This window comes from Lichtheimia ornata, assembly GCF_029851405.1.
Source record: "Lichtheimia ornata isolate CBS 291.66 chromosome Unknown scaffold00026, whole genome shotgun sequence".
NCBI classification, from domain to species: Eukaryota; Fungi; Mucoromycota; class Mucoromycetes; order Mucorales; family Lichtheimiaceae; genus Lichtheimia; species Lichtheimia ornata.
The window spans coordinates 85742-110875 of record NW_026695346.1 but is presented as its reverse complement, the minus strand read 5'-3'; the positions used below and the strand labels follow the sequence as shown (position 1 = coordinate 110875).

Sequence of the window (25134 nt, the reverse complement as noted above, 5' to 3'; positions counted from 1 at the left end):
TTGTTTCACTTCTACACGCTTCCCCACCCCCTCCCATTTGCAAATGAACTCGGCCGTCGTTGCTCTCAAACGTGCCTTGCGGAAAGACATTAAGGCTCAACTACAAAGCCTTACACCTGCAACCCTTGCAACCGAATGTAAAGGAACGAGCAAGAATGCCATGTCAGAGAATGCTCACTCATTGGCTTGTAGCACAACAGGTCGTTGATCGCCTATTAACCTTGGAAGAATACCGTGCAAGCAAGCATGTCAGCGTGTATATCAGCATGCCTAGTGGCGAGGTGGATACTAGAGCCATCATTCGTGATCTCTTACATTCTGGTATGTGCATTGATGTATGACATCTTTACGTTCCTGGGGCTAACATCCTTTAGACAAAACATGCTATGTGCCGCGTTGGACCAAGGATGCTATGGAGATGGTCAAGATCAAGTCTTGGGATGAATACTTGGCATTGCCTGTCAACAAGTGGAATATACCCGAACCACCCCATGATCAAGTGATGGAAAACGGTAATGATGATAGAGAAGGGGAAGATGCTGGTTGATCCATTGCTGATACCTTCATCTATGACTTAGCATTCGACAAGGATGGATTGGATTTGATCATTGTACCAGGTAAGTGTTATTGTTTTGGTGCGATATTTTGTGGGGACACCGCGAGTTAACAATACACTCTTTAACATAGCAATGGGCTTCGATGAAGAGCGTAACCGGATTGGTCATGGAAAAGGGTAAAGATATTCACAATCTACCAGGAACTTTTATGATACTGACACCATGCAACAAATAGCTACTATGACAAGTTTATCCAAAACTGCCATGCTTGGGCTGAAGAACATCAAAGGGCAGCACCAAAAACAGGTAAGCCATTCATGACCCAAAGAGACATCCTTATTAACAATCTGCTGTAGTTGGATTGGCGTTGAACGCCCAAGTGCTTGAAAAGGGCCGGATCCCATTAGAGCCAACCGATCAAAAGATAGATTGCATCTTGACACCAACCAAAGTTATTCAGTAATCACTCATCAGCAGCATTGTACAATCCAAAGTTCTTTGATTAAAGGTGGTAATTCATGACATGCGCAGTATACAGGGATTGGGGAATGGTACATGGTTCTAATGAACATGTTACAGTGATGCTATGAAAGGAGAGAGGGTGGAAGGAACATACTAGGATATGGTCGCTTTTGTTACATGTCATTGAGGAGCGCATTCGGGGGAGATCACAATGCATATCCATATGCTTGAAGCTTAGAGAGCAAGTGCAACCACAACATGTGATCCAGCAGCAGCAAAGCCATGTGGCAACCCAGCGTGACAACAGCGATTTTGATCTGGTGCTTACATACAACAACTTGGCTCTGGAATCCATAGGTAACAAGTGACAAGGAAGTTGTGCTTGCATAAATGGGTCTCATTCTTATTAGCAATGGCTAGTTTGCTACTTGTGTAGTGATTCGGCTGGCTTGGGCAACTAAGGTCTCAACAAGAAGAGCTTTGCCAAAGGACTGGCGGGCATGAAATTTGGCTTTTGATTACATCCGACTTTGGTAACGAGCACGGATAACTCACACTTAATGTGTCGTCTCATCACCTGCCTCATTTATAGTTCAACATGACCTTGGCTTTATATCAAGAACCATGCCCAATTGGCAATCCGCCACGATCTCATTTTACGCTATGGAGGCCTATCACAACTTGTTGCACGATACGATCGATGTCGACGCTGGTGAGAGACTTTGGTCCGTTACATCGGCGGCATATGGATAGACCAAGTAAGTTTAGCATACACCAATGCATAAAATATCATTCACCTTCTTAAACAAGCAATGTTTATATAGCATGCATGAGGTCAGGAACCACGATCTACACGAGGCACACATGTTGATGGTGATAACGGGTCACCCCAGGATGGTATGCATCTTCCAAGCTCTGTTTCAAGAGGGGTGCAAGTGACGAAGATTGGTGAGTGAGGAAAAAGAAGGTGCAAGAGCTAAGAAGGTCTTTCATGCGTGAAATTTGCTAATGTGTGACCAATAGTGGATAAACGATGACACGCGACCTGATGCAGGGATCACGATCAAGCACTATTTTCCTACACCAACCATGATTGAATGATTAAGACGCTGTACATCGATTTGGCCCTTGCTCTTATGCAGTATTTCATTCGACGTTGGCTTGTCAGTCACCTTCACAATTACAGCAAAGATCATTTATAGCAACTCAAATCTTCGATGACATTACGACAACAACGATCGATTGGTTGACTGCTCCCGATTACGTACTCACAATGCTCGCCAATCTATTTACTGCTCTTACCACTTTGACTGCATGTCATCAATGTTACTCAATCACTGTGCATCGTGCCGCGCTCTCATATTTGGAGGATGATCAAATGTATGCAACAGCGATCGAAAGCGATTACGAGTTTATTATGTCCTTCCTTGAATCCTCATCATTGGTCATCCTTGTTTTCATGTGCCATCAAGATTATTTGGATTGAACCATTACAAGGTGTACGCAATTTACTACAAAGTCCACTCATCCACCTTACTCACCCACGACACGACACGCATGAAAGCTTCATCATCAAGAATATGCACGCTTTTCAATAGGCTATGTAGGTTACTTGATACATGTTTTCAATCATAAATGTATTATTATGGCAACAAAAGACAACGACTTTATATAAGAGAGCTTGCAGGAAAATAGAGAAAGCAAATACAAATACTTGTGCGTGTGAATGTGTGAACTGATGATATGATAAACTGATGATTGATGAAGAAAGCATAGAACGACACAAAGAAGAAGCATTATATGTATAGGGCCGTGAGCATGAAAGAAAGGATTCAGGGAGGTTGACGATGGCGGGTTGAAAACAAGGGAGGAGGGGAAGGGGGGAAGAAAGTGTGTGTGTTTGAAAAGAGATGAAAATGGATAAAGCACACATAAAAGCTAAGTACATCATAAAAGTAGTTGCTGAATGGAGGAAATGGATCAGTGTACAAAGAAGGGTGGTTTACTAGCTACTGCTACTGCTGCTGCTGCCATAAATGTATAGACAAAGTTTCATCCTCCTCATGTAGTATATGCCCATCAACACCACCTCGCTGTGTATACCTTCCTTCTTCTGCTGGTGGTTAAAAGTTGCGTAATGAAGGAGGAGGTGCATGTGATTGGCCCATCATGACATGAGTTGTTGATGTATTTGGATGGTACATTGCAGTAGTTTGGCGCGATGATGATGATGGTGAATGGTTGGAGGGTTCCACTGGTACAACAGCTACAGCTGCATCATCATTGTTGTTGCCTTTGTTTGCTGTCCTCATGCTTGTCATATAAGAAGGGGGTGGAGGTGGTGGTGCATAATAGTAAGAGGGTGGTGTGTCATGTACATATCGTTGATGATGGTGCCGTGAAGCTGATACTGGAGGAGGAGTAATGGCAGTGGTTGGGGATGTTGATGATGTTGTGGAGGAGAATGTGAGAATTTGATCCTCTGGTGAAGTTGAATGGGGAGGTGGTGCATGATAACACATATTGAAGGAAGGGTGCTGTTGTTGTTGTTGTGGGTGGTGATGATGATCCACGTGTTGGGGTGCGTCAAGTGTTGCAGATGGGATGCCACATGGCGACAGGAGCATCGATGGCTGTTGCTGATGGTGCTGCGTGACCATGACACTGCTGCTGCTTACGGCTGTTGAAAATGCATGTTGTTGTTGTTGATGATGTTGTTGGCTTATTGATGAAGGACCAGATACAGAAGAGGAGGGTGATGTTGTGGTAGGTGAATAGCAACCTGGTGGTGGGTGTGCTGCAGTTGTCCAACAATCGATGCCAAGATCCTTATCGTTAACGGGTAAATACGATAACTCAGCTAGTGGATGGTTTTGGTGCATTTCAACATGGCGTGGACGATGGCTATTAGCAACAGCAGCGGCTGCAGCAGCTGCTACAACTGTGTCTTCAGCCCCTTCATCGGGTGGTGTCCTTGGCAAAAGGCCTATTGGTGGGCTTTGGCTGCCTATGCGACGTGCAATGCAATATGGGCAATGCCGAACAAACCGTGCAATAAGCTCTTTAGGGATCCATGAGTAGCGTCGCCTAACCTACATATTGAAAATCTTTTGTTAGCAAGGAGATGATATGTACAAAAGGTAAAAGGGGGATGAACAACAACAGCAACATCACATCCGCATGGTCAGGGATAATAGAGAACGCGTGTAATGATAGCTGTATTGCGTGTTATCCCTTTAAAACTTACAATAGCCGAAGTCTTATCTCTGCCACCATGGTTTGCTTGTTTGTGTGCCCTTACGAGGATCCCGTAAATGTCCTCACGCATTGCTACGGGCTTGCTATCATGACACACAATGTCTTGACCTGTTGGCAAGGCCACCAATTGGAACATTTTCTTCACCCAAAATCGAAATTGAGCTGTTGATATGGCAGTGTTTCGAGGATCCTTAAGCACTCGTACAATTAACGAATATCGATGGCCATCAACTAATGCCTTGTCCCTTTTCTTCGTCGAAAGGTTATCGAGGTATCCTTGCACAATGGCTTCAAATTCATCGACGCTAGGAAATTGTTGCATGTCCTTCTCCATCATACCATCAAAATCAGTCGCTCCAGAAGCGCCATCAAAAGATTGCATAGGTGGGCTTCTGTGGTCATAGATACTTGTAGCTGTATGGGGCCATGCTAACGACATGTTTGTGGAAGCGGAGTCTTGTCGATGGGCTGCCTGTGTGGCGTACAATGGATGGTGATGAGTTGTATGTGCACTAGTGGTCAATGCGTCTTGGGGTGGAACATGATGCTGTTGCTGATGATGTTGACCTATGTTGCTTGTTCCTTGGAAGAGGTAGTAATTGGGTGGTGTGTGCATGCGTATTCCACCATCAAAGCTGTTGTTGATTCGATTCATGTTGCTGTCGTTGTTAATAGTAGTAAAAGGGAAAGAGAGGGATGGATTGTTGTCGGCGTGCTGGTGTTGTATGTGCCTTTTTCAGTCGTTCCTTGGATGACAATTAAACAACAAATACAGATTGGATCCAAACACACAAGTATGATGACAAGGAGAGAGTGACCGATTATAGAGGAGGAGGAGGGAATAGAAGAGGCAACGAAAAGAAAGAGAAGCGAGAGAGCTAAGTGTGTCTGCTCGTATAAAAAAGGTGCTTTTAGCTAAGGAAACCAGTTGATAGGTTGATGGATGGTATTTGGGTGGCACAATGGGGTTCGATTACAATGGCGGGAAATGCGTAAAGATAAATAACTTCGACACACACAAGTAAAAAGAGAAAGAGAAAAGCAAGGAAAGCAAACAGGAGGAGGAGTAACAAGACCTTTTTATTATCTGCATGCTTTTTTTTTATTGACACGGCATGATAACCGATTGCTATAGCCCAAAAGTAATACAATAGCTTTGTAGTGTCAGGACCTTCTGCATATGGTGGTACTATCCTGGCTAATTCACCAACATCATAACCCACGGACATGTGTTCTAAATCTCGGACCCAGCCATTCAATCATTCTACCGTATCCTGATGCGCTAAATAGTGCTTCATTCAAAGAAAACGAGAGAAACGTAGCCTACCGGAAACGCATTTTGGGCGTGTGGCCCACGAAATAGGAAATACAATGTATGCAAATGCAAAGTAAACCAAAATTAAAAGGACCCTTCCTCCTCCCCCTAACGCTCCCTTCTCGTGCATGGCATGTCCGTTCCCTTGTAACCTACCTTTTCTCGCTCGTTCATTTGTTTTTTACCTTGTGCTGACGCATGTCTACTAATAAGAGTTAGCCCTGATGGAGAGCGACAAGGAGCATGTTTACATAGAAAACCCCTAATGCCAGCATAGAGGAAAAGGGAAAATGTTGTATATGTGGGGGTATGACAAAGCATTCGGTATACAGCCCCATGGTTCTGGATGTGTCAAACCGATCACGGCACGCCGATCCTTGAGTTTCCATTGTTACCAAACTAAACTCTTTGACATGGCAAATTGGACTAGAACCATAAAATTAAGCAGTAGCACTTGAGCATGTATAGCGGGCAAGTGGATGGTACCAATGAGCCGATATTGCAAATAACTTGTGTTCTCGTGCCCTCTTTCTCGTGTAATGGCTCTTTTACTTTCTCCCTTTGGCATTGTGATCCTCCCTGTTTCAGCTATAAAGCTTTGGATTTCCTCAGCAAGCAGTAAGCTCATATTTCTTTTGATCCAAAGACCTAACACACGATCATGATTAGTAGTATACGTTGCTTCTGTATTGGATGGATGAGGTATTTGTTGTAGGTGTGATGTTTGTAAAGAGCCATCAAGAATTTTCATTCGGTCCAATGTCGCATGATGTACTCGGCCGTAGTAGCAGCCGATTTAGCACATGTGCAGCAATTGCTAATAGCTGTCACTCTTTCTCATATCACCAATGTGATGCAGCTGGCATCTTTTTCTCTCTCACTATGTAGATGATTTATGTGTGCGTGTCTCTAGTATTCCCCTTCCTACATCAAATCTCCTCTTCCTCCCCCAAAAATGGGTTTCCTTGTTCCTCGATTTGGTTGGGTTGTTTAGGAGAAGAGCTAGACAACAACAGGAGAAACTATTGTACAAATAGCCTTCATTCACAGGGGGTGGATATTGTAGGCGGTAATTTTTGTTGGTGATTCCTGCTAATTGAGACACCCAAGTCGTCAGGGCCCATTACATAAACCATGAAGAGGGCTTCTATGCGTAAACTCTGATGGGCGGGGATGAACGGGGATACGTTATGGCTTGCGTGAGTGTGCGTATGTATTTGTGTGTGGTCATTTGGTTTATGCATTGCATGTCGCTTTCCGATAGCTTTTTACTTTTGCTGGCACACACAAACGCACGAGGCGATGGCTGTGCGTCTGACCACATGAAAGCACAAGACTTGTGTTTTTCCGTCATTTTGACTCATACCGTAATTGCACGCTTTCAAAGATTGGACCAACTTTGTATCAATGTCGAAGGATGACAGCATCCATCACAATTGAGAATAGCAAAATTCGGGTGGATTATTGCCGCATCATCATCTGGAAGGGGTATTGCATAGGAAACCCATATATGAGATGTAAAGAAAAACTAGCAAGATGCAGGTGCAGTGGTAGTTGTTGGGGCATGATAAGAAGAAGGAGGGTGCAGAACGGCCGATCTCGCACCTTGTTCCTGTAAGTAGATTATTTAGACCGGTATATCATATGCAAGCAAGCTTGATTTTTTCATTACCCATTCATCTACACACGCCCTTTTTTGCTAGAAGTGTAAGTCATAATACCTTTTTCATCCATAGCTCCCTATCATCTATTGCCCTGATCGGCCACCCTATGCACCACACGCCGAGATTTGTTGGTCCTAAATCACTCGCATCTACCGATTTGCCATGTATCCTTATCCCCATGTTTAAGTAAATGCCCCATTACGCAGTATCGGCAAGTCCCAGACCGCAGCTATCAAACGCAGGGGCGTGGAAAAGGCAAATTGTGTGGCAGTAGCCACTATCACGTGCATCCAAGTCATCCATGCAAATCCACTACATAGTACACCACACTGACATAATAAATGTCCACATGTAATCATTGTTGTATATATGTGTGTCATGCACATGTCCTCGTGAACGTTTGCAACATCCTGTCTTTTAAGGCACAGAGACTTACAAGCAATTGGATAGCCACGGTTGGTATTGAAACAGCAGCAGTAGCAGCAACAACATCGAATAGCCACATGACGCGTGTAATTATCCCTTACGCAATAAGAGCAAACTCACCACGGGTGTCATTGACGTTTTAATTCTATGACTTGTGCAACAGCTACCTCATACCATACACCATATTTTATGTCATGCTGCGTTGTTTTTCAATTCCATAAAAGTAAAATGTTGTTTCCATGGAACGTAGGGATGGTTGCTATGAGGGATTGTTTTTCGGCAAGTACGATGATCGAATCAAACATTGGTTGCTTACATTGGGTAGCAAAAGCCATCCTCTTTAGGCTCATACAACCTAGGGTGGCCCATGCACCTCGTTGTCCAAGTAGTGCAACGTGGGACAAAAGGTGTTTGTGATAGGGTATGCACATAAAGGTGGTTGCCATGGCGGTCGCTTGGCTAAATGGGGTGGATCAAGTCAACTTCATTGCACGGCATATTCCAAAATGAAGCTCTATTCTCCTTTCCATCTCTTCAAAATGCAAGCAATATGTATGCGTTTATTTGCTACGTGTGTCAGGGGTAACACGCGTGCATTTTATTTGGGCTAAGCTACTTGATTCATTGTCTGGGTCTAAGTGTGGCATCTTGTCACCGACCCTAGGCCTTGTCTTTTCCTTTTTCCTTCTTAGATTGCTCATGTTTGTGTGCCTGCTCTCTATCGTACTTGACCTTCTCCAAAAAAGTGGGCGTGGTTGATATGAGATGTTCCAATGTGGCAGCCTTGAGCTGGTGTCGTCGTATGCTGCTAGCACTGCTGATGCTATCGGTATCATGCATGATAGGATCGACATCCTCGTGGGCTTTGGCGTTACCGTTTGGCAATTGAATACCGGTCCTGATCATTGCTGCTTTTCCCGCTCGTAAGGCCATGGCATGAATCATGAAAAAGCTTTGTAGTTCGGCTGGTGTAAGGTAATCAGATGGAAGGCACGCCAATAACTTGTTAACAAAAGGTATCAGTCTTTGGTCCTTTTTCGATCCAGGGTCACCAAAGAATCGCCAAAACATAGCTTCGATTTGATACTTATCGGCATAACCCAACTCCATCTTGAAATCAACCCTTCCTGGTCGTAACAATGCAGGTACCACACGCGTAATGTCGTTGCATGTGAGAAATAGCACTACAAAGAATACCCTTGTTGTAAGTGAATTTTCCCTACCACCAGCTATGTCATTGCAAACCTGATCCTTCAGCCGAATAAACACCATCAAGGGCGTTGAGTAGACCACTTGCAGTAACACGTCGACTACCATGATGCTTTTCGCTGCCGTCGCCATCATCGATTATACAATGGTCGATATCCTCCATCACGATAAAGCAGTTTTTGGGTGCCGTGATCAGCATTTGTGTAAAAGTGTCATCATCCATGGGCGTGGTAAGGCTAATGAGAGCCACATTCATATGCATTTTGCTGGCAAGTGATTGGATAAAGGATGTTTTGCCAGTACCAGGTGGCCCATAAAGAAGGTATCCACGTCGATAGGGGATTCCTGTTTCAGTGTACCACTCCTTTTGTGTGCGGAATGCAAGCAAGTCGTTGAGCAGCTCCTCTTTTTGGGTTTCTTTAAGCACCACGGATTCGAAACGTCGCACCTGCTTGGAGCACAATTCACCCCAGTGTCGTTGCCAGAATTCACCCATACACTTGTACACAATCAACTATGCTGACAATGTAAGCATATTCCCAAAAGTCATGTATAGTATGGAAAGATCCTGTTGTTTTACCTCGCTATCCCGCTCATCATAATACTCATCGACCCATTCTTGTATGATGTCTTGTAAAAGCTTAAGGTTGCGGCTGCGCATCCTGAGAATAATTGTCAATATGGTGCCACCCTATGTCGTGTATCACGTCATGTGCCATTATCCATCATCACCCATCACTTACTTTATCACAAGTACAAGATTTGATTCGCTCAATGCATCAAGGATCTCACGGCTTTGTCGACTCATGGATCGTTTGCTTGTGGTTCGATCCATTGATGACATAGCGTACCGATGGATCCACAATGTATGTCCCTTGTATATGATCTTGCTCGTTGTTCCCAATTCTACAAGATCAAGCAATCGAAATCGTTATGGGTGGTCGTGGCAATTGATAGAGCTGCACACTTACTAGGCACAAGCCCAAGACGTGACCTTTCTTCGTCGTAATCTCGATTGTTGCGTCGTATGGTTCGGTAAGTTGTAACACCTGAAACATTCTATGGGGAAGCATGTATGGGGGTATGCTATTAGGAAAACACCAAAATACAATGTTTCAAAGCTCCTCTATCTCACCTTGTATTCTTGTATTGTTCGGTATCGTTTCTTGACAAATTCTTGAACGGGGTTAAATATGGTTTCTTCTTCCACGATCTCAACCGATACATAGAGCCAGGTATCCAAGGTATTCTTGATGGTCCAATAGCATCCTTGTAAGATGGAGAGCAATGTAGCTGGAAGCAATTGCACAATATAAGGATTATTATGCATTGGACTAGATGACGCATTGATCATATACTTACGTCCTAAGCTGAGGAAAATGCCAACGAGGATGGCATCGTTCCCCGAGTAGCGCTTCACCAATGAGAAGACACGTTCGCCAACAAGAGATATCCAAAAGCTGTCATCTGTCAGCGTTTCCAATAGGCTTGCTGCTGTGTCAAAGAACGTGCGAAAATATAAAGGTTGAAAGAGAAACATTTGTTTTGCCACGGCTTCATAACACAAATCCACCTCTTTATATATTTTTTTGCTTTCAGGACATGAGGATAATGTTTGGGCTGCGCCTTCAGCAACGCATCAAAAGGGGAACCACCCTCTTCGAAAACGGCACCTTTCGCTTGCAGCAATTGGTAGGACAAGATTTTTCTCAATGACGTTGTGTTTGACCATTCTACTTGGCTTGGCTTTCTTAACGTAAGGTCATGAAATGAAGACTAAGAATTTGCCACAACAATAAATGAGATGATGTGCGGCGCGGATTGTAACGCACAAACCAAAGCTAGCAGATGGTGATACAATTTGAGATCGGAATGTCCCTTTTGGGCACCTATGGAAACGAGCTTCAATACCTGCGTTGGCATGACAACAGATGTTGCCATGCACCAAGAGTCTATACATTCATCCTCTGCTATGCGTATAGTAAAGCAATGCTGCGGCTAATTGCGCAGCTGAATCAATGCACCATGTATTATGATATTCTTGAAACAAATAAATGACAAGAAGAGTATCCAGCATCCATCTGCAAAGAAGGCACCACTTATGCACGGCATAGCCAAATGTGGTGCCCTTTTTTGGGGCCTGAATCCTGCACGTGAGTAAAACATCCCTCCAGAATCAAGAACGTTCTGCTGATCCATTGCTTGTTCGGTGAGAATTTGCATATTCAGGTAACATGGGTGGGGTAATAGTAGTAGCAGTGATGAATTAAGAGATCACTTAATTGTTTGGGAATGATCTCCGGAAAAGTTGGAGTAGATGTAAGAGAATGTTAATGTTGCTCCGCAGTAACGTTTTACAGCGATGTATCAGTACCAATGATGGATCTTGGTTATGGATTGCTATACATTTGAGTGAGTAAAGGCTTGCTGGGAGAGTGGCACGCACTTTTGGCGCCAAGTTGTATTACGGTACACAATGCTAACAATACCACAAGCCTCTGTCTCCGAAGAAGGGTGCACCATGAATTAAGCAATAAGCGAATGAAAAAGGGGAAAAGAAGGTAGCCATACGTTCCCTCCTGGAGCATCATGTGCATGGTTTAGTTAATCATACAAGGCCCATATTGTGTAGGTAGGGCTATCTAGTTGGATCAAAGCATGCCACACATATCGGAGAGGCAACCATGTACGGCAACTTTATGCCAGCATACCCACCCACCTTTGCACGCTGTTTCTCTCTCTTCCACTTCTCTTTTTGTTACTTGCTCTTTTCTCTCTCTTTACTTTCCTTGTCTTATTCATTGCATACGCTTTTCTTTGAAACTGTATTCTCTCTCGCTATCAATATACCGGCAAAATGATGAAAGGTCTAAAGGGCGTGGTACGTAATGTCACATCAGAACCCTCTGCAAACGACGCCCTTCTCTCATGATCTGGTCTCTTGCACGCTACTCCTACAGACACGCTCACCATGCTTTCTCTCAGCTTTCTAGAAGCAAATCACAGAATCAAGGAGACTCGAAATCTCGATCCAAGCAACAACAACAACGTTCTTCCAACAATGCCAATCAGCAGCAGCAACAGAAAGCAACTTCACAATCGCAACCTTCTTTATCAACCGATGCCATAACACAACAACAGCAACAACAGGTACGGTGATGAGGTAGCAGGCAGGAGACGGGATACGGCAAGTGCTTTATGAGTGGCCAAGGAAAAAAGACGATAAGCAAAGCAACGTTATTATGCTACATGGTGGTGAAGCGTACCTTGCTTGTGAATCACGTCGTCTCATTTTCCCAAGCATCGTTTATCACTATGCCGACCCAGACTTGTCTTGTTTCTCCCTCACAGTTTCATATCATTTACTTATTAAGGATCAAATTTTACTCCAGCAACAGCATGCATCCAAACCGGCAACGACAACGGCAGCAGCATCAGGAGGGAAAATGCCAGATTTACCGAAAGCCGGGGCTAGTGCTAGCAATCATCGTCTACCACCCAGCGTTCCCAAAGATACGATCCCCGTTGTTAAGACACCACGAAGGCAACGATCTTCAAGATTCATTGCTCAACAAGATCATGTTGAATTGGAACCAACACCACGCTTTAATGGTAAGTATATACATACATACATACATGTGTGTATACCCCATGGGCTCTAATGAGTTTGCATATATAGAGGTATCCCCTGCTGAACGACAAAAATTGTTTATGAGGAAGCTTGGCCAATGCCAAATCATGTTTGATTTCAATGATCCAGCCAAAGACTTGCGTGGAAAGGAGATCAAACGTCAAGCGCTACAGGAATTGCTGGAGTATGTGGCTACTGGACGAGGCGTCATCACTGATATGTTGTATCCAGATGTGATTCGGATGGTAAGTGATTTAGGGGGGATGGATCATAGTGAATGGCCATTGATTCACATTTATGCTTAGTTTGCTGTCAATACTTTCCGATCGATTTCGCCCCAAATCAAAACCATTGCAGAAGGAGCTGATGCAGATGAAGAGGAACCTGTATTGGAGATTGCATGGCCCCATTTACAACTGGTGTACGAATTCTTTTTACGCTTCGTGGAATCACCTGACTTCAACACTCAAGTGGCCAAAAGATACATTGATCAAAAGTTTATATTACAGGTATGCAATTGGTATTTGAAAAATGTGTATCCATTAGTTGACGAAGCTTTGGTGTAGTTGTTGGAGTTGTTTGATAGCGAGGATCCACGCGAACGGGATTTTCTCAAAACGATCTTGCACCGTATCTATGGCAAATTCCTTGGGCTGCGAGCATTCATACGTCGATCCATCAGCAACATCTTCTTCCAATACATCTATGAAACGGAGAAGTTCAATGGCATTGCTGAGCTCCTTGAAATCATGGGAAGGTAAGGATACCGCATATGAAATAGGTACGTTGATTGAGCGCTGAGTATTGTCATATAATAGCATCATCAATGGATTTGCATTGCCACTCAAAGACGAGCACAAGACATTTTTGTTCCGTGTCTTAATACCGTTGCACAAGCCGTCTATGCTATCACTATATCATCCTCAATTGGCATACTGCGTCGTCCAGTTTTTAGAAAAGGATCCAGCACTGACAACGGAGGTAAGTATCAAAATGAATGTATATTTGCGGATGACTTATTGGGGACAATCTTAGATCGTCATTGGGTTACTGCGATATTGGCCCAAGGTCAATAGTGCCAAGGAAGTGATGTTTTTGACTGAAATGGAGGAGATCTTGGATGTTACGGATGCGATTGAATTCAAAAAGATTATGGTACCTTTATTCCAACGACTCGGGTCTTGTGTATCCAGCCCACATTTCCAGGTATATTGCGCATGTGATCATTATAGCGGGATTGTAACCATACCATTTTTTAGGTTGCTGAACGTGCTCTTTATTATTGGAACAATGAATACATCGTGAATCTTATGGGGGATAATATCGAGACCATCATGCCAGTCGTCTTTCCAGCTTTGTATCGACATTCTAAGGGCCATTGGAATCGGTAAGTGCTTGAAGCGAGGGGAAAGTAGGATCAAGAATGAACGACTTACTTTGCCTATACGATTATAGGGTGATCCACGATCTTGTTTCAGACGCTCTACGCATCATGATGGAGTTGAATCCCGAGCTTTTCGATGATTGTATTAAACGCTACATCAAAGAAAATGAAAAGTGAGTAGACAGCAAAGGATGTTGTTTTTGGATAAGGTCGTTAACACCTTTGTGTTCTTTCTTCCATATTTAGCACACAAAAACGTCGACAGGACAAGGAAGATCTATGGAGGAAACTCAAGCTTCAAGCTGCACAGAATAACGGGGGTGGTAGCAGTGGTGCATGTAACACATCATCCAGCGATACAGTAAGTACATACGAGTGAGAGTGGGATTAGGCGTTTGTCTCGCATGAATTGAGCTGTGGAAGCTTATCGTAGTGACAAGTCCAATAGTTCATTGACGACCACCGTTGACGCTGGCAGCGAAAGCAGTGCGAACAACAATCCTCTTCATTCTCAACAAACCTACGACAAAAATCAAGTTCCACCTAATAATGATCCCGATACCCCGTCTATACAGCCTACAACCGATAGTACAACCGCCACCATTGTCACCGCTAACGAAAAAGAAGCAATCGATCATCAAGTTTCTGACGATGACGACTCTGAAACATGTTCATGGCACAGCTATTAGAATTCGCCGATTACAACTACCACAACAACAACACCACCACCACCATGCCATACCATCATCAATCTCCCGAATTTTCTCTATACACACGCTTCACACTCGATACACATCCCCATTGTTACATTCTTCTCGCACATGAAACGATTAAACAAATTAGACCGCCTACAACAATATCAAAATTGTCGTTTGGGAAGGTTTGGAAGGGAGGGCAAATATTTCTTATGAATGACAAAGCGGGTGATGTGTAATGATTAGTGGTTAACCAGAAAGGGAATACAACGGTTGTTTCTATACAGGATAGCAATGTGCGTATGATAGTGAAACACACTTCAGTAAGGGGGGAAAGGAGGAAGGAATTGCGAGAGGAAAGAACAAAGAAGCGAATAAAGGAGAATACACCCTAGCCATATAGGTTGACAAGGTATTGCTTTCTCACTCTTATCCACTTGATGGCAGAGGGGTATAGCTTGTATACAATAATCTTAGAAGTCTATGCTGGGCAAGTATCGGGTGTGGGCCGATTGGGTACTGAAGGGGAGACCCACGAGTGGATATTTACATACATTGTGTAGATGGTAATACCAAATCCCCACAATGTCATGATAACGTCACCAATACGCTTCCATTTGTTATCTGTTACTTTGTAATGGAACATGCCTACAAACATACATCAAAGGGTTGAGTACATATACAAACATGGATGATGCTTGCGGTGGGAAATACTTACCAGGGAAAATAAAACAAAGCGGCATGCATGCAACGGACCCCACAAGAGCCACAAACTTGTCGAGCCCTGATGGACCAACACCAAAGCTTACAATAGCGCATACAACAGCGACCATGGAGCGCGTAAAGTTTTTGATCCACTTCCATTTCAGTGATAGACGTCCACTGTGGTATCCAAAAAGACCATGTTTGCCGTAAAGGCCTTGTTCAATAATGGTCAATGCAGGGTATAACATGAAGGGTGAAGTGAGAATCATGGCCAACGCATATAGGAGCTGAACGGCAGTGGAAAGGGGTACGGCGGGCAAGTTGGCCACCACGCTCGCATACGTATTGTCACCAAAAGCGGAATACCCAATAGCGCCAATAAGGACAAAAATGCAACCCACAATGGGGAGACCCAAATTCATCACCATTGGAAACTTGTCAGGATCCTTCATGCCTTCAACAATGGGTATCACTATATGGTATGTGGAATGAATGATGGCGTCAGAGATAATAAATCACAGATCTTGTGGCCATATTGATACAAACAAAATGGGGATACACTGATCTGTATACCGCCAACCCCCCTTTTCTCACTCCTCACTCCTCAAAAACTCTCTTTTATGCTTTTTGATCTCATATACGTACCCATGCCAATGCCTTCAAAGGAAAATACAGCTATAGAATACAACATTCCTTGGATTAATTGGGGAGGAAATGGAGAGCATGGATGAAGAAATAATACCTGTGCCAATCATAAGAGCAAAGTCTTGGCCATTGATCATTTGCAAGTTGGGCCCTGGGCCATGTTGCTGTGCGATTTGGGCGGCTGAAAAGTAGAGCACGCAAATCAAGCCAAATAAGATGAAGACATCAGCAATGATAGCGAACCATGAAAGTCGTGCAATCTTCCGCACCCAAGTAATGGGTATAATGATGGCAAGGACCATCCAGATATAGTATTTGGAATCGATTGATGACGTGCAGTTGGAAAGATGATCAACGGCAAGAGCAATGTTTTGAGAAATGAAAATCAAATACGATGCCACAAAACCCATTTGTGATAAACACAAGAAAAACTTGATAATGTGCTGTAACCATGGACCATAAAGCCGTTCACCCACAGCATCGTACGAGCCACCCACTTGACGTTGGGCATATATCAGCATTTGAAAGGCGACCAAGCAAACGGAGGCAATAAATATCATTAGACAGATCGAAAAGACTAGGCCACCTGACACGAACCTGTAGACAAATGAAAGATGAATGTCAGCCTCATTTTAACCTTTTTCATGTATACATGCTGTTCAACTCACGATCCAGGCAAGAAAATGACACCTGTTCCCACAAAAGCTTTAAGAAGCATGAAGAGAGCTTTACCGGGTGATGCAGTACCCTCTGGTACATGTTCCACTTGTTGAACCGAAACAGCTACACCAGTCTCGCCACCAGATTCAAGACCACTTCCTGTTGGTTTTTCGCTATGGATGGATACATGTGGCGATGGTGCATGTAGTATTTTTGCTGAATCGTTGTGCATCGCCATGATGTATGGTAGGGTCACAAAGGAGGGATAAACAAGGGTAAAAGAGTGAGCGAGCGAGAGAGAGACGTATGCGAAAGAGAAAGGTTATTAATCTGAGACCTGGTGGGCTATAATAACAGGGGTGGCAACGGAGGAGGGGGAGTGTGTTGGATCAATGGGGTTTGCTGATGATGATAATGCGAAGGGTCTGTGAGGGAAGAGATGTGTTGGTTTGGATGGTTTTGGGTCGATGGTCGTTATATGCGTCGTCTCCACTTTGTAAAACCAAATGGAAAAATGCCCGAATAAGGTACTCCTTCATAGCTTTTGGTTAGACTCCCTTTAGTCTGCAGCAAAAGAACAACAAAGCCTACGCCTGTGTGTATACATAAATGTGCCTGCAGCGTCACCTCGGCACACCCATGTCCATGTGCTCAAAGATGGCATGCTGCAGACGTGTATTGTGAGGGTGCACAATGATACTTGCATACAACAACATCATAGCAACGTGTATGTTTTTGTGTTTTTGTGCCTACACAAGTTCACATCATGCACAATGGACACATTAGATCAGGATAGGGGGGTTCGTATACATACACAACACCCAACAGCTGCTGCTGTGGCTGCATGTTGCTGCACGAGGCGGGTCTAAAGAATAGCATTAATCTTTTCTTTGCATTGCTCAGGAAAACCTAAAATCCTTTCTATCCAAAAATGTGGATGAGCCGGCACATGTCACGCGTCAGCATATATCCTATCCTTCAAACGCATACCATCATCATCGATAATGAGTGCACATGACATGCTGCGATAATGCAATATCAACGTTTTAGCCATCTAAGTGGCAAAATGGCCATCTCAAGATTGCTCCTCTGCGAGTAGTGCCATCTACGCCTCTATAGGTTTTTTGTCAAGATGCTTATATGGATTCCAAGAATCTTGAGCAGTAACATCTATAACCTGGGTCACTTGAAACACTGTTGTCATCGCGCATTACAATGACTCTACTCAGCATCCAGCAATCGAAAATGGCAATTATTGCATAGGCAGTGATGGGATGTGATAGTGGATATGGTTTTGTCTCAATATCATCTATGTCATGAAAAGCAATCGCTGGAGGCAACAAACGAATGCCAATGGCATACACATAATCAATGTATGTCATGACCATAAATGGGAACCATGTAGAAATCTAATTGCTCTGTTCTAAATATACGCGGTGGTGTAAGCGTGATCAAGCAGTAGTTGATGGTGGGCCAAGCCCAAGTTACATTAAACTGAAACAGGATCATCACCTATATGGCTTGATCGATTACGCCTTTTGTTGTTTCGTGCTAATACATAATTTTCCTAAAGCATCGATTACATCCTTCTTTAAACATGCTTCGCTAACAAATTCTATGGAGGTATGCCAAAGGTCGATCTATATTTACCTCCGTACGCTGTCATCAAGTTTGCCATAACAAATCTTACGAGCGTCTTGTGACCATAAAAGTGGTTTTGGATTCTCTTAGTATGGTTTGCATAGTCTCCTAGGTGAGTAGTAGATGTCAGCTGTCGAGATCCCTGATCTCATTTTCGATGGCAGCTGCATGCAAGGCTTTCACTAATGACACAGGTGCATATTTCTAAACCGTTGCAAAGGATAAACCAAGGTCGCAGTGTACAATCCATCATCGCAGCTTCTTCCCTTTATTCGATATCCTTATTAAAGCAGCTGCTTGAGCAAATAAAAGAAGAGCATAAAGGATCATGAAAGAAACAACATTTTAAATAACAGCTTGCTAAAGAGCTAGAGGTGGGATCGTTTGTTAAAAGATGGTTTACTAGACGACCGTTGGCCCACTGGTTGTACATGGCAACAATGCATGAATGGCAGTGTGTAAGGCAATTAACACCAAGTCCGATTCTGTTACAAATGAGGTCCATAGTCCGCCAATCAAACAATGCCTCGTTGTAGCTGTGTTCCTATAATAGTACAATTCATGGCGGGAAATGCCAGCATACCTTTGTTTCCTTCCCTTTCTGTATTCTCATCGCCATGGTAAGTCGAAGCTCTCCACGCCATTACTCTTGCAATCACCATTGACATGTGGCCCTTGTTAGGCTACTGCACCCACGATCCGCAAGAAGAATGCTGTTTACCAAGCCAACATTAACAAGCGTGGTCAAGTGAAGTCTTCTTTGGTAAGTGATGACTCTTGGTATTTGTGGTGCAAGGACTATGACTGACGAGGATTGTCATCGTCTCTTTAGAAAGAAAAGAAGTCGATCAATATCCCCATCACCTACTGGGCCTTTGGTATCATTGCATTTGCACTTGTTGGAGGAGGTAACTAGGATGATGGATGATTTGCATGGCAGAGGGAAAACTCACATTGTCGATCCTATGTAGCTATCCTGCAAGTATTGGATCTGATGCTGTAAAGCAAGCTATTCACGTCAACCTTTCGATCCACCTTCCCATTCAATGACAACGACACACGCACACACATCCATGTACATATTACAACCCATTATTGATCCGCACCTCTTTTCAATCTTTTCGCACTGAAGATATAAAGTCTTTTACACATGAACAAATCAATTGGTTGCCATAATGGGTTGGAAGGCATGTGCCACCTTGAACACGTTCTTTGTTGCCCCGTGCATATTTCAACACAGCGATCTCCAGGATGTTGGTATGGGATTATCATGGTTTGGATCATAGCAGATATGAGGATGGCACGTAATGTGATTAAAAAGAGAAGGCTGTTTGGATGAAAAAAGGATTTAAAGGGCAAGGAGCATCTTTTGACTGGAGCAGGTAGGAGGTGAAGTCATTTATGAGGATTATGCTGATGGATGGGCCAAAAAGAGAGAGGGTGGTGTAGCGAATTCACAAGCGGTGTGTGCCAAGTGGGCCAATAGACGAGCGTGGATCCAATAGACGGACGTGGAATGTGGTGGAAAGATTCAGGGTACCCGATCCATCATTTTCAAAACCCGTTGGTGAAAAATTGGGGACCCCAAAAAACTATAAAAGGAGGGCGAAAACGCAACCTGAACAACTCATACTTACCTGAGTCGTGTGTCTGGTGATCAAGGAGGCTGGGCACACAGGCGAGATGGCCTACCATTGCACTCCCGGTGGCCGCTTGTCTGCGAACATCCTTCGGGGTGTCTCGAGGCTACAATTTTTGCTTTGGGGAAGAGTTTGGTTCGCTGAACTATTCCCCGCCATCCACTTTTAAAAAGAAAATGATAATATCCAAATGAATTGAAATGAGTTTTGAACTCGTTTTCCTGTGCCTTGTGACTCTTTTTTACTTGAGCACAGCACTCTTGAGAGTTGAGAGAGGTTTTAAGACTGCAACGTCTGCATCCTATTTTTTGCTTCGTGTGTCGTAGGCTTTGTTTGTGTCCCCCATTCACTCTTTCCCACCCTTGCCACCATGATGATCATTCTTATATGACAGGTAGATATTTCATTGTGCATCGTGTTTCATAATGAGCCTGTAAGGGGAAATCATCATCACACCACCCCCTTTCTTCCTTTCTTTAGAATTAGAAAAAGCGTTATAGTAATTGTGTTGCATTTACAACTGCATGTCATAGTGGCTGATACGATAATGTACGTGAGCTGCATAATTGCAAGATGAACTAGGATCCATCATTTTCTATGGTCTACTTTTTATCATCCATTTTTATTTTTAAGAGTGATGTCTTATTCATCATCGGAGGAGCCATTATAGCATGAAGAGGCGGTTGAAGAAGGGAGCGCTTGTGCTGCAAACCATTCTTGGCGTGGATGAACAAAACAACCAGGACATGTGCATGTATCACCGCAGTAACATGTCACAATACGCGATCGGGTACTTGCCGATGATGTTGTTGACAAGGGTGTGATGGTTAGCATGACAGATTCCCCCTGCGTACGTGCTGCAGTACCAGAAGCTGCTGGGGCACATGTATGTTGTGGCATAAGACTACCACAAAGTGATTGCTGTTGTTGTTGTGGATAAAATGGTGGTGGAGGAGATGAGCTGTTATTGCTGGTATTGTTGCTGCAAGACGACGACGAACAAGTTGGCACTGCAAACTCGGAAGGAGACGGCTGTTGTTGTTGCTGTTGCAGTAAACTGTCACAGCAATCCACCAATGCTGTTGTTGCAGCTGCAGCTGTTGTGGATGAGGATAATGATGGTGGCACCGCAAAACCATAGACCTCTTGTTGTTGTTGCTGCTGCTGTAAGAGTAAAAGTGATAATGCAAATGATGTAGGATCAAGACTCAACTCATCAAGTGCAACGTTGCAATCCGTAATAGCAAGTGAAAGTTGTTGTTGCTGCTGCTGCTGCTGCTGTTGTTGTTGTTGTGCACAAGAAGGAGGAGGTGGGGATGATGATGATGGATGATTGACATGGGCGTATTCTTTTGCCTTGGGTCGTTGTCGTCTTTTATGATAATGTTCATCATCATCCACATCCGAAGCAACGGGGGAGGGTCGTTTCTTTGTGATTGTGGCTGCACAACATTCCTGCTGCTCTTGGGGTAGATGGACTACTTTAGCCTTTTCCGTACAAGTACACTTGTCCGCAGCAGCTGCAGCAGGCATAGAAGAAGGTGCATGAGCGAGTTGATGGTATTCATCAGTGTTGTTGTTGTTGTTGTTGTGGGTGGTCGTTGTGAGCAAATGGGAATTGCCTAATTGATCTCATTAATATGGAGATGTCCTAATAAAGAGAAACTCGTTCTTGTGCATGATGTATGTACTTGCCTTTGTTTTTGTTGCTGCACGCACATTTAGCATGGATTTGTCTGGTCTTGCGTAAATCTCTGCAATAGGCACATTGGCTTACAGGTCGTCCTTTTTTTCGAACTTCGAGTAATGGTCGTTCCACATGATTGCAGTTGGATGACCTGTGTCCCTAAAGTAGAGCAACGTTGATATCAGAATGATGGTGTTTGCTCCGCTTCGTGGTTGTGCTCCCTTACTCCCGCATCACATAACCCCTTGTCGTTCCTAACTCTCCTCATTTCTCCTCAACCCACACCCATCCACCCACACATCCCATCCTAACTCGTTCACACTATCCTCCGCTTGTGCGCCTCCCCAACATGATTCATCATTTTCCCTTGTAAGCTGCTTACCCTGATACAAGAAAGACATGCAAACTTGACGCCGTCGTAGAATACCATTCTGGAAACCAGCAAATAACGTGTTGAAATGTGAACTATATATGTAGGTGTGTGCGTGTGTGTGCGTGTGTGTGCGTGTGGTGTGTGGATACTTGGCAACGTGTACGTATCGTAAGATGGGATGATAGAACGTGTGTTTGAAAGAGAAAAGAGTGAGAGAAGAAGAAGTGTATATGTGCTTGTGTGTGTATAGAAAGATAGATAAGAGAAAGAGAAAGACTATAGCTCTAGCGAGCCAATACTTTGTAAAGGACGCTCAAGGAGCCTGGCTTTGCTCAACTGACAACGAGATGGTGCAGAACGCAAAAAGATCACTATCAACGCTATCGCTTTGACAAAGGGTGATGATCATACCAAAATTAAAGAAGGGAACAACAACACTGGAAGGACGACAATGGTACAAATAATAAGGAAAAACAAACCACGTAATGCACACGTACACAAGAAATGGAAATGGATTAAAAGAGTAGTAGTAGTTGTATTGAGAGTAGAAATAAAAAGTGAGTGAGAGAGAAAAGAATGAAAGAAATCAGATCTGTGTTCTAGTTGCCTTTTTCCTTTTCTTCTTCATAGCAACGACGGGTCATTTTCTCCCCCTCCCCCAATGTGGTTGTAAGTGCGTGGTGCGTGCGACAAGCAATTAGGTTGGATTTACCCTACCGCACGCAAATCAGTCATTCTTATCAATTTTGGTGCCCTTACTGCTTACCCTTCTCTTCCCTCTCTCTCTCTCTCTCCGCTCTCCTTCCTCCTCGACGCCTTTTTCACCAAAAGCATGCAATTGACGCTGGAGAATCTCCAGACCCTTTTGACCGATCTCACCTCCTTTATTCACTTTTTCCTTGCTGTCGTTGTATTGCTAATCATTCTTTTGGCGGCTCATGCGTTTCCATTCCACCACGACTACTCTTTTTTAACCACAGCCTTCCATGTCGCTCGATCTTGTTGTCACTATCTCTCCATTTACAACCTGCCGCTACGTTCGGGTATTTGGTTGAGCTCATCAGTCACCTCGGTTGCCATGGATGAGGACGAGATCGGCAACAAGCAGCCTCCTGTTGAGTCGGTGTGTCTGTGCGAGGATATTGCTGCTGGGTCTACTACTCTTGTATCGGGGCTGGTGAATACAGGCAACTCATGTTACATCAACTCTGTTCTTCAGGTACGAAAGGGTCCCTTGATGTTGATCTCTTGTGGTATAAGGAGGTGATGAGGATGCGAGGGGTGATGATTCATGCATTATCAAGTATTAACATTCACATACATACAACTTAAGGTCTTGTCATCATTGCCACGTCTTCAACTCTATTTGGATTATCAAATGAATCAACAACCACAATCCCGACGACCAGTGACGTTTTCACTTGCAAAGACATTACGTTTGCTCACACGACCACTCTCAAAACGCTCAACTTTTCGACCCAAAGAACTCGTCGCCGCAATGAACAATCGTCGTATTAGCAGCCATGATCAGCAGGACGCCCAAGAACTATTTCAGCTAATCACGAGTGCTCTCGATCTTGAATGCCACCAGAATACAAAGAAATCAGCCGTCAGCTTAGGATTGAAGGATATCTTGCATTTCGATGGTGAAAAGCCGAGCCGACGACGTCTTTTCTTTTCCCTCTTTTCTTCCAAAAACGACGACCCTCGGCTCGAGAATCCGTTTACAGGCCTGTTGGCGAATCGACTCTCTTGCATGCAATGTGGTTACACTGTAAGTGAATCAAGCGAACAAAAAGATGGATCTTGGTACTCATTCTATCATAGGAGGCTATTCGTCATTTTTCTTTCAACAATGTGCAATTGGTTTTACCTGATACCGTAAGTATCACATGGGATGGTAGAGGTGTGTTTGTTGATTATCATGCTGATTACGCAATAGTACGCCACGACACTCGATGAATGTTTACGAGAATTCACGGCAATGGAATATTTGTCAGACGCCACGTGCCGCAAATGTGCCTTGATTGATACAGTAAGCGATATGGCCGTTCAAGTGGAAACCATGCAAGAACAAGCCAGGCAAGCTACAGCTGATAAAGCCGAACGACGACGTATCTTGACGGAGATGGTGAATTTGGATAAGCAACGACGAGAATTGGAACATCGTTTGAATGCGGGGCAAATTCATGAGGAGGATGAAAAGTTGCGTACCGTGAGCCGAATGTCATGCAAACAAGCTATGTTTGCCAAGCTTCCAAAGGTCTTGTGCTTACACTTGTCGAGATCAACATTCCATCCATCCGGTGCTATACTCAAAAACGGTTGTCGCATCTCTTTTCCCGAGATATTGGATCTACAAGCTTATTGCACCAATGGCACGCTCAACACACAACCTGATTTGCCGATCTCCAAGGATGATAATGGAAAGAGTGATACTGGGAACAGCAAATATCGACTTATGGGTGTGATTGTGCACTATGGCAGCCATGATTTTGGGCATTTCATTGCATACAAGCGACGACTGGTGACGGATGCGTGCAATTGCTTCAAATGTAAGAGCAACTGGTCAATGCGAGGCGATGACAGTACTTGGTATCGGATTTCGGATGAACAAGTCGACTTGTGTACGGTGGATGAAGCTTTACACAGCAATCCCTATATGCTTCTTTACGAACAAATCGAGCCCGTTGAACCACCTGCAGCATGTACAACACCATCACTGCTATCAGCATTGCATCACCCGTCGCTTAATAATTCTTCCTCACCCACCATTATCACATCTACGAACCTTCCTAGTGGTCGACGGAGGAATAGCACCATGGATGAACATGAACCTCTGATATCAACAACTCATTTACCATCTATTTCACCATCACCAGCAGCCACAGCAGCAGCGTCATCCTCTTCTTCACACAACTTGCCATTTTATGGATCATGTTTAACACGACGAGATGAGCGATGGAATGAAGCAGTCGCCGACCGGAGACAAAGCGCACCCGTCATTCGCGTCTAAAAAGCCTGATATACATTATACCTTTTATACATCATCTCTTTTGCATTGTAATACAAAATCTTCCTTTTGATTCCTGTCGTTTAAAGCTGTGTTGACAGTGTACATGGTCAAATCAGGGAGCCCCTCATCATTATGAAAAGTATCCTTATCAATAAACCCAGTATCA

The 25134-nt window shown here is 43.8% G+C and overlaps 7 protein-coding genes across 7 annotated transcripts; 3 read left to right on the top strand and 4 right to left on the bottom strand.

The window, feature by feature from the left end:
* Positions 1-43: 43 nt before the first annotated feature.
* Positions 44-1020, top strand: O0I10_006106 (5-formyltetrahydrofolate cyclo-ligase; the record flags this gene model as incomplete). Its single annotated transcript, XM_058486138.1, has 7 exons — positions 44-137; positions 193-321; positions 375-512; positions 579-617; positions 688-733; positions 793-863; positions 914-1020. The coding sequence occupies 7 exons, from the start codon at positions 44-46 to the stop codon at positions 1018-1020; spliced, it is 624 nt and encodes a 207-aa protein (XP_058343012.1).
* Positions 1021-3142: 2122 nt separating this feature from the next.
* O0I10_006105 (uncharacterized protein) lies at positions 3143-4932 on the bottom strand (the record flags this gene model as incomplete). Its single annotated transcript, XM_058486137.1, has 2 exons — positions 3143-4111; positions 4267-4932. 2 exons carry the CDS (start codon positions 4930-4932, stop codon positions 3143-3145), a joined length of 1635 nt encoding a protein of 544 aa, XP_058343011.1.
* A 3410-nt stretch (positions 4933-8342) lies between these two features.
* On the bottom strand, positions 8343-10431 carry O0I10_006104 (uncharacterized protein; the record flags this gene model as incomplete). Its single annotated transcript, XM_058486136.1, has 7 exons — positions 8343-8866; positions 8928-9405; positions 9472-9553; positions 9635-9797; positions 9863-9950; positions 10027-10184; positions 10254-10431. 7 exons carry the CDS (start codon positions 10429-10431, stop codon positions 8343-8345), a joined length of 1671 nt encoding a protein of 556 aa, XP_058343010.1.
* Positions 10432-11748: 1317 nt separating this feature from the next.
* On the top strand, positions 11749-14595 carry O0I10_006103 (uncharacterized protein; the record flags this gene model as incomplete). Its single annotated transcript, XM_058486135.1, has 12 exons — positions 11749-11772; positions 11877-12041; positions 12284-12503; positions 12571-12767; positions 12828-13031; positions 13089-13279; positions 13341-13503; positions 13558-13728; positions 13782-13909; positions 13978-14079; positions 14153-14267; positions 14347-14595. 12 exons carry the CDS (start codon positions 11749-11751, stop codon positions 14593-14595), a joined length of 1929 nt encoding a protein of 642 aa, XP_058343009.1.
* Positions 14596-15082: 487 nt separating this feature from the next.
* O0I10_006102 (uncharacterized protein) lies at positions 15083-16849 on the bottom strand (the record flags this gene model as incomplete). Its single annotated transcript, XM_058486134.1, has 5 exons — positions 15083-15249; positions 15320-15778; positions 15952-15981; positions 16049-16548; positions 16620-16849. The coding sequence occupies 5 exons, from the start codon at positions 16847-16849 to the stop codon at positions 15083-15085; spliced, it is 1386 nt and encodes a 461-aa protein (XP_058343008.1).
* Positions 16850-20534: 3685 nt separating this feature from the next.
* On the bottom strand, positions 20535-22009 carry O0I10_006101 (uncharacterized protein; the record flags this gene model as incomplete). The annotated part of the gene is made up of 3 exons (XM_058486133.1): positions 20535-21514; positions 21588-21738; positions 21962-22009. The coding sequence occupies 3 exons, from the start codon at positions 22007-22009 to the stop codon at positions 20535-20537; spliced, it is 1179 nt and encodes a 392-aa protein (XP_058343007.1).
* A 775-nt stretch (positions 22010-22784) lies between these two features.
* O0I10_006100 (uncharacterized protein) lies at positions 22785-24968 on the top strand (the record flags this gene model as incomplete). The annotated part of the gene is made up of 4 exons (XM_058486132.1): positions 22785-23171; positions 23286-23726; positions 23780-23833; positions 23895-24968. The coding sequence occupies 4 exons, from the start codon at positions 22785-22787 to the stop codon at positions 24966-24968; spliced, it is 1956 nt and encodes a 651-aa protein (XP_058343006.1).
* Between the last annotated feature and the right edge of the window lie 166 nt (positions 24969-25134).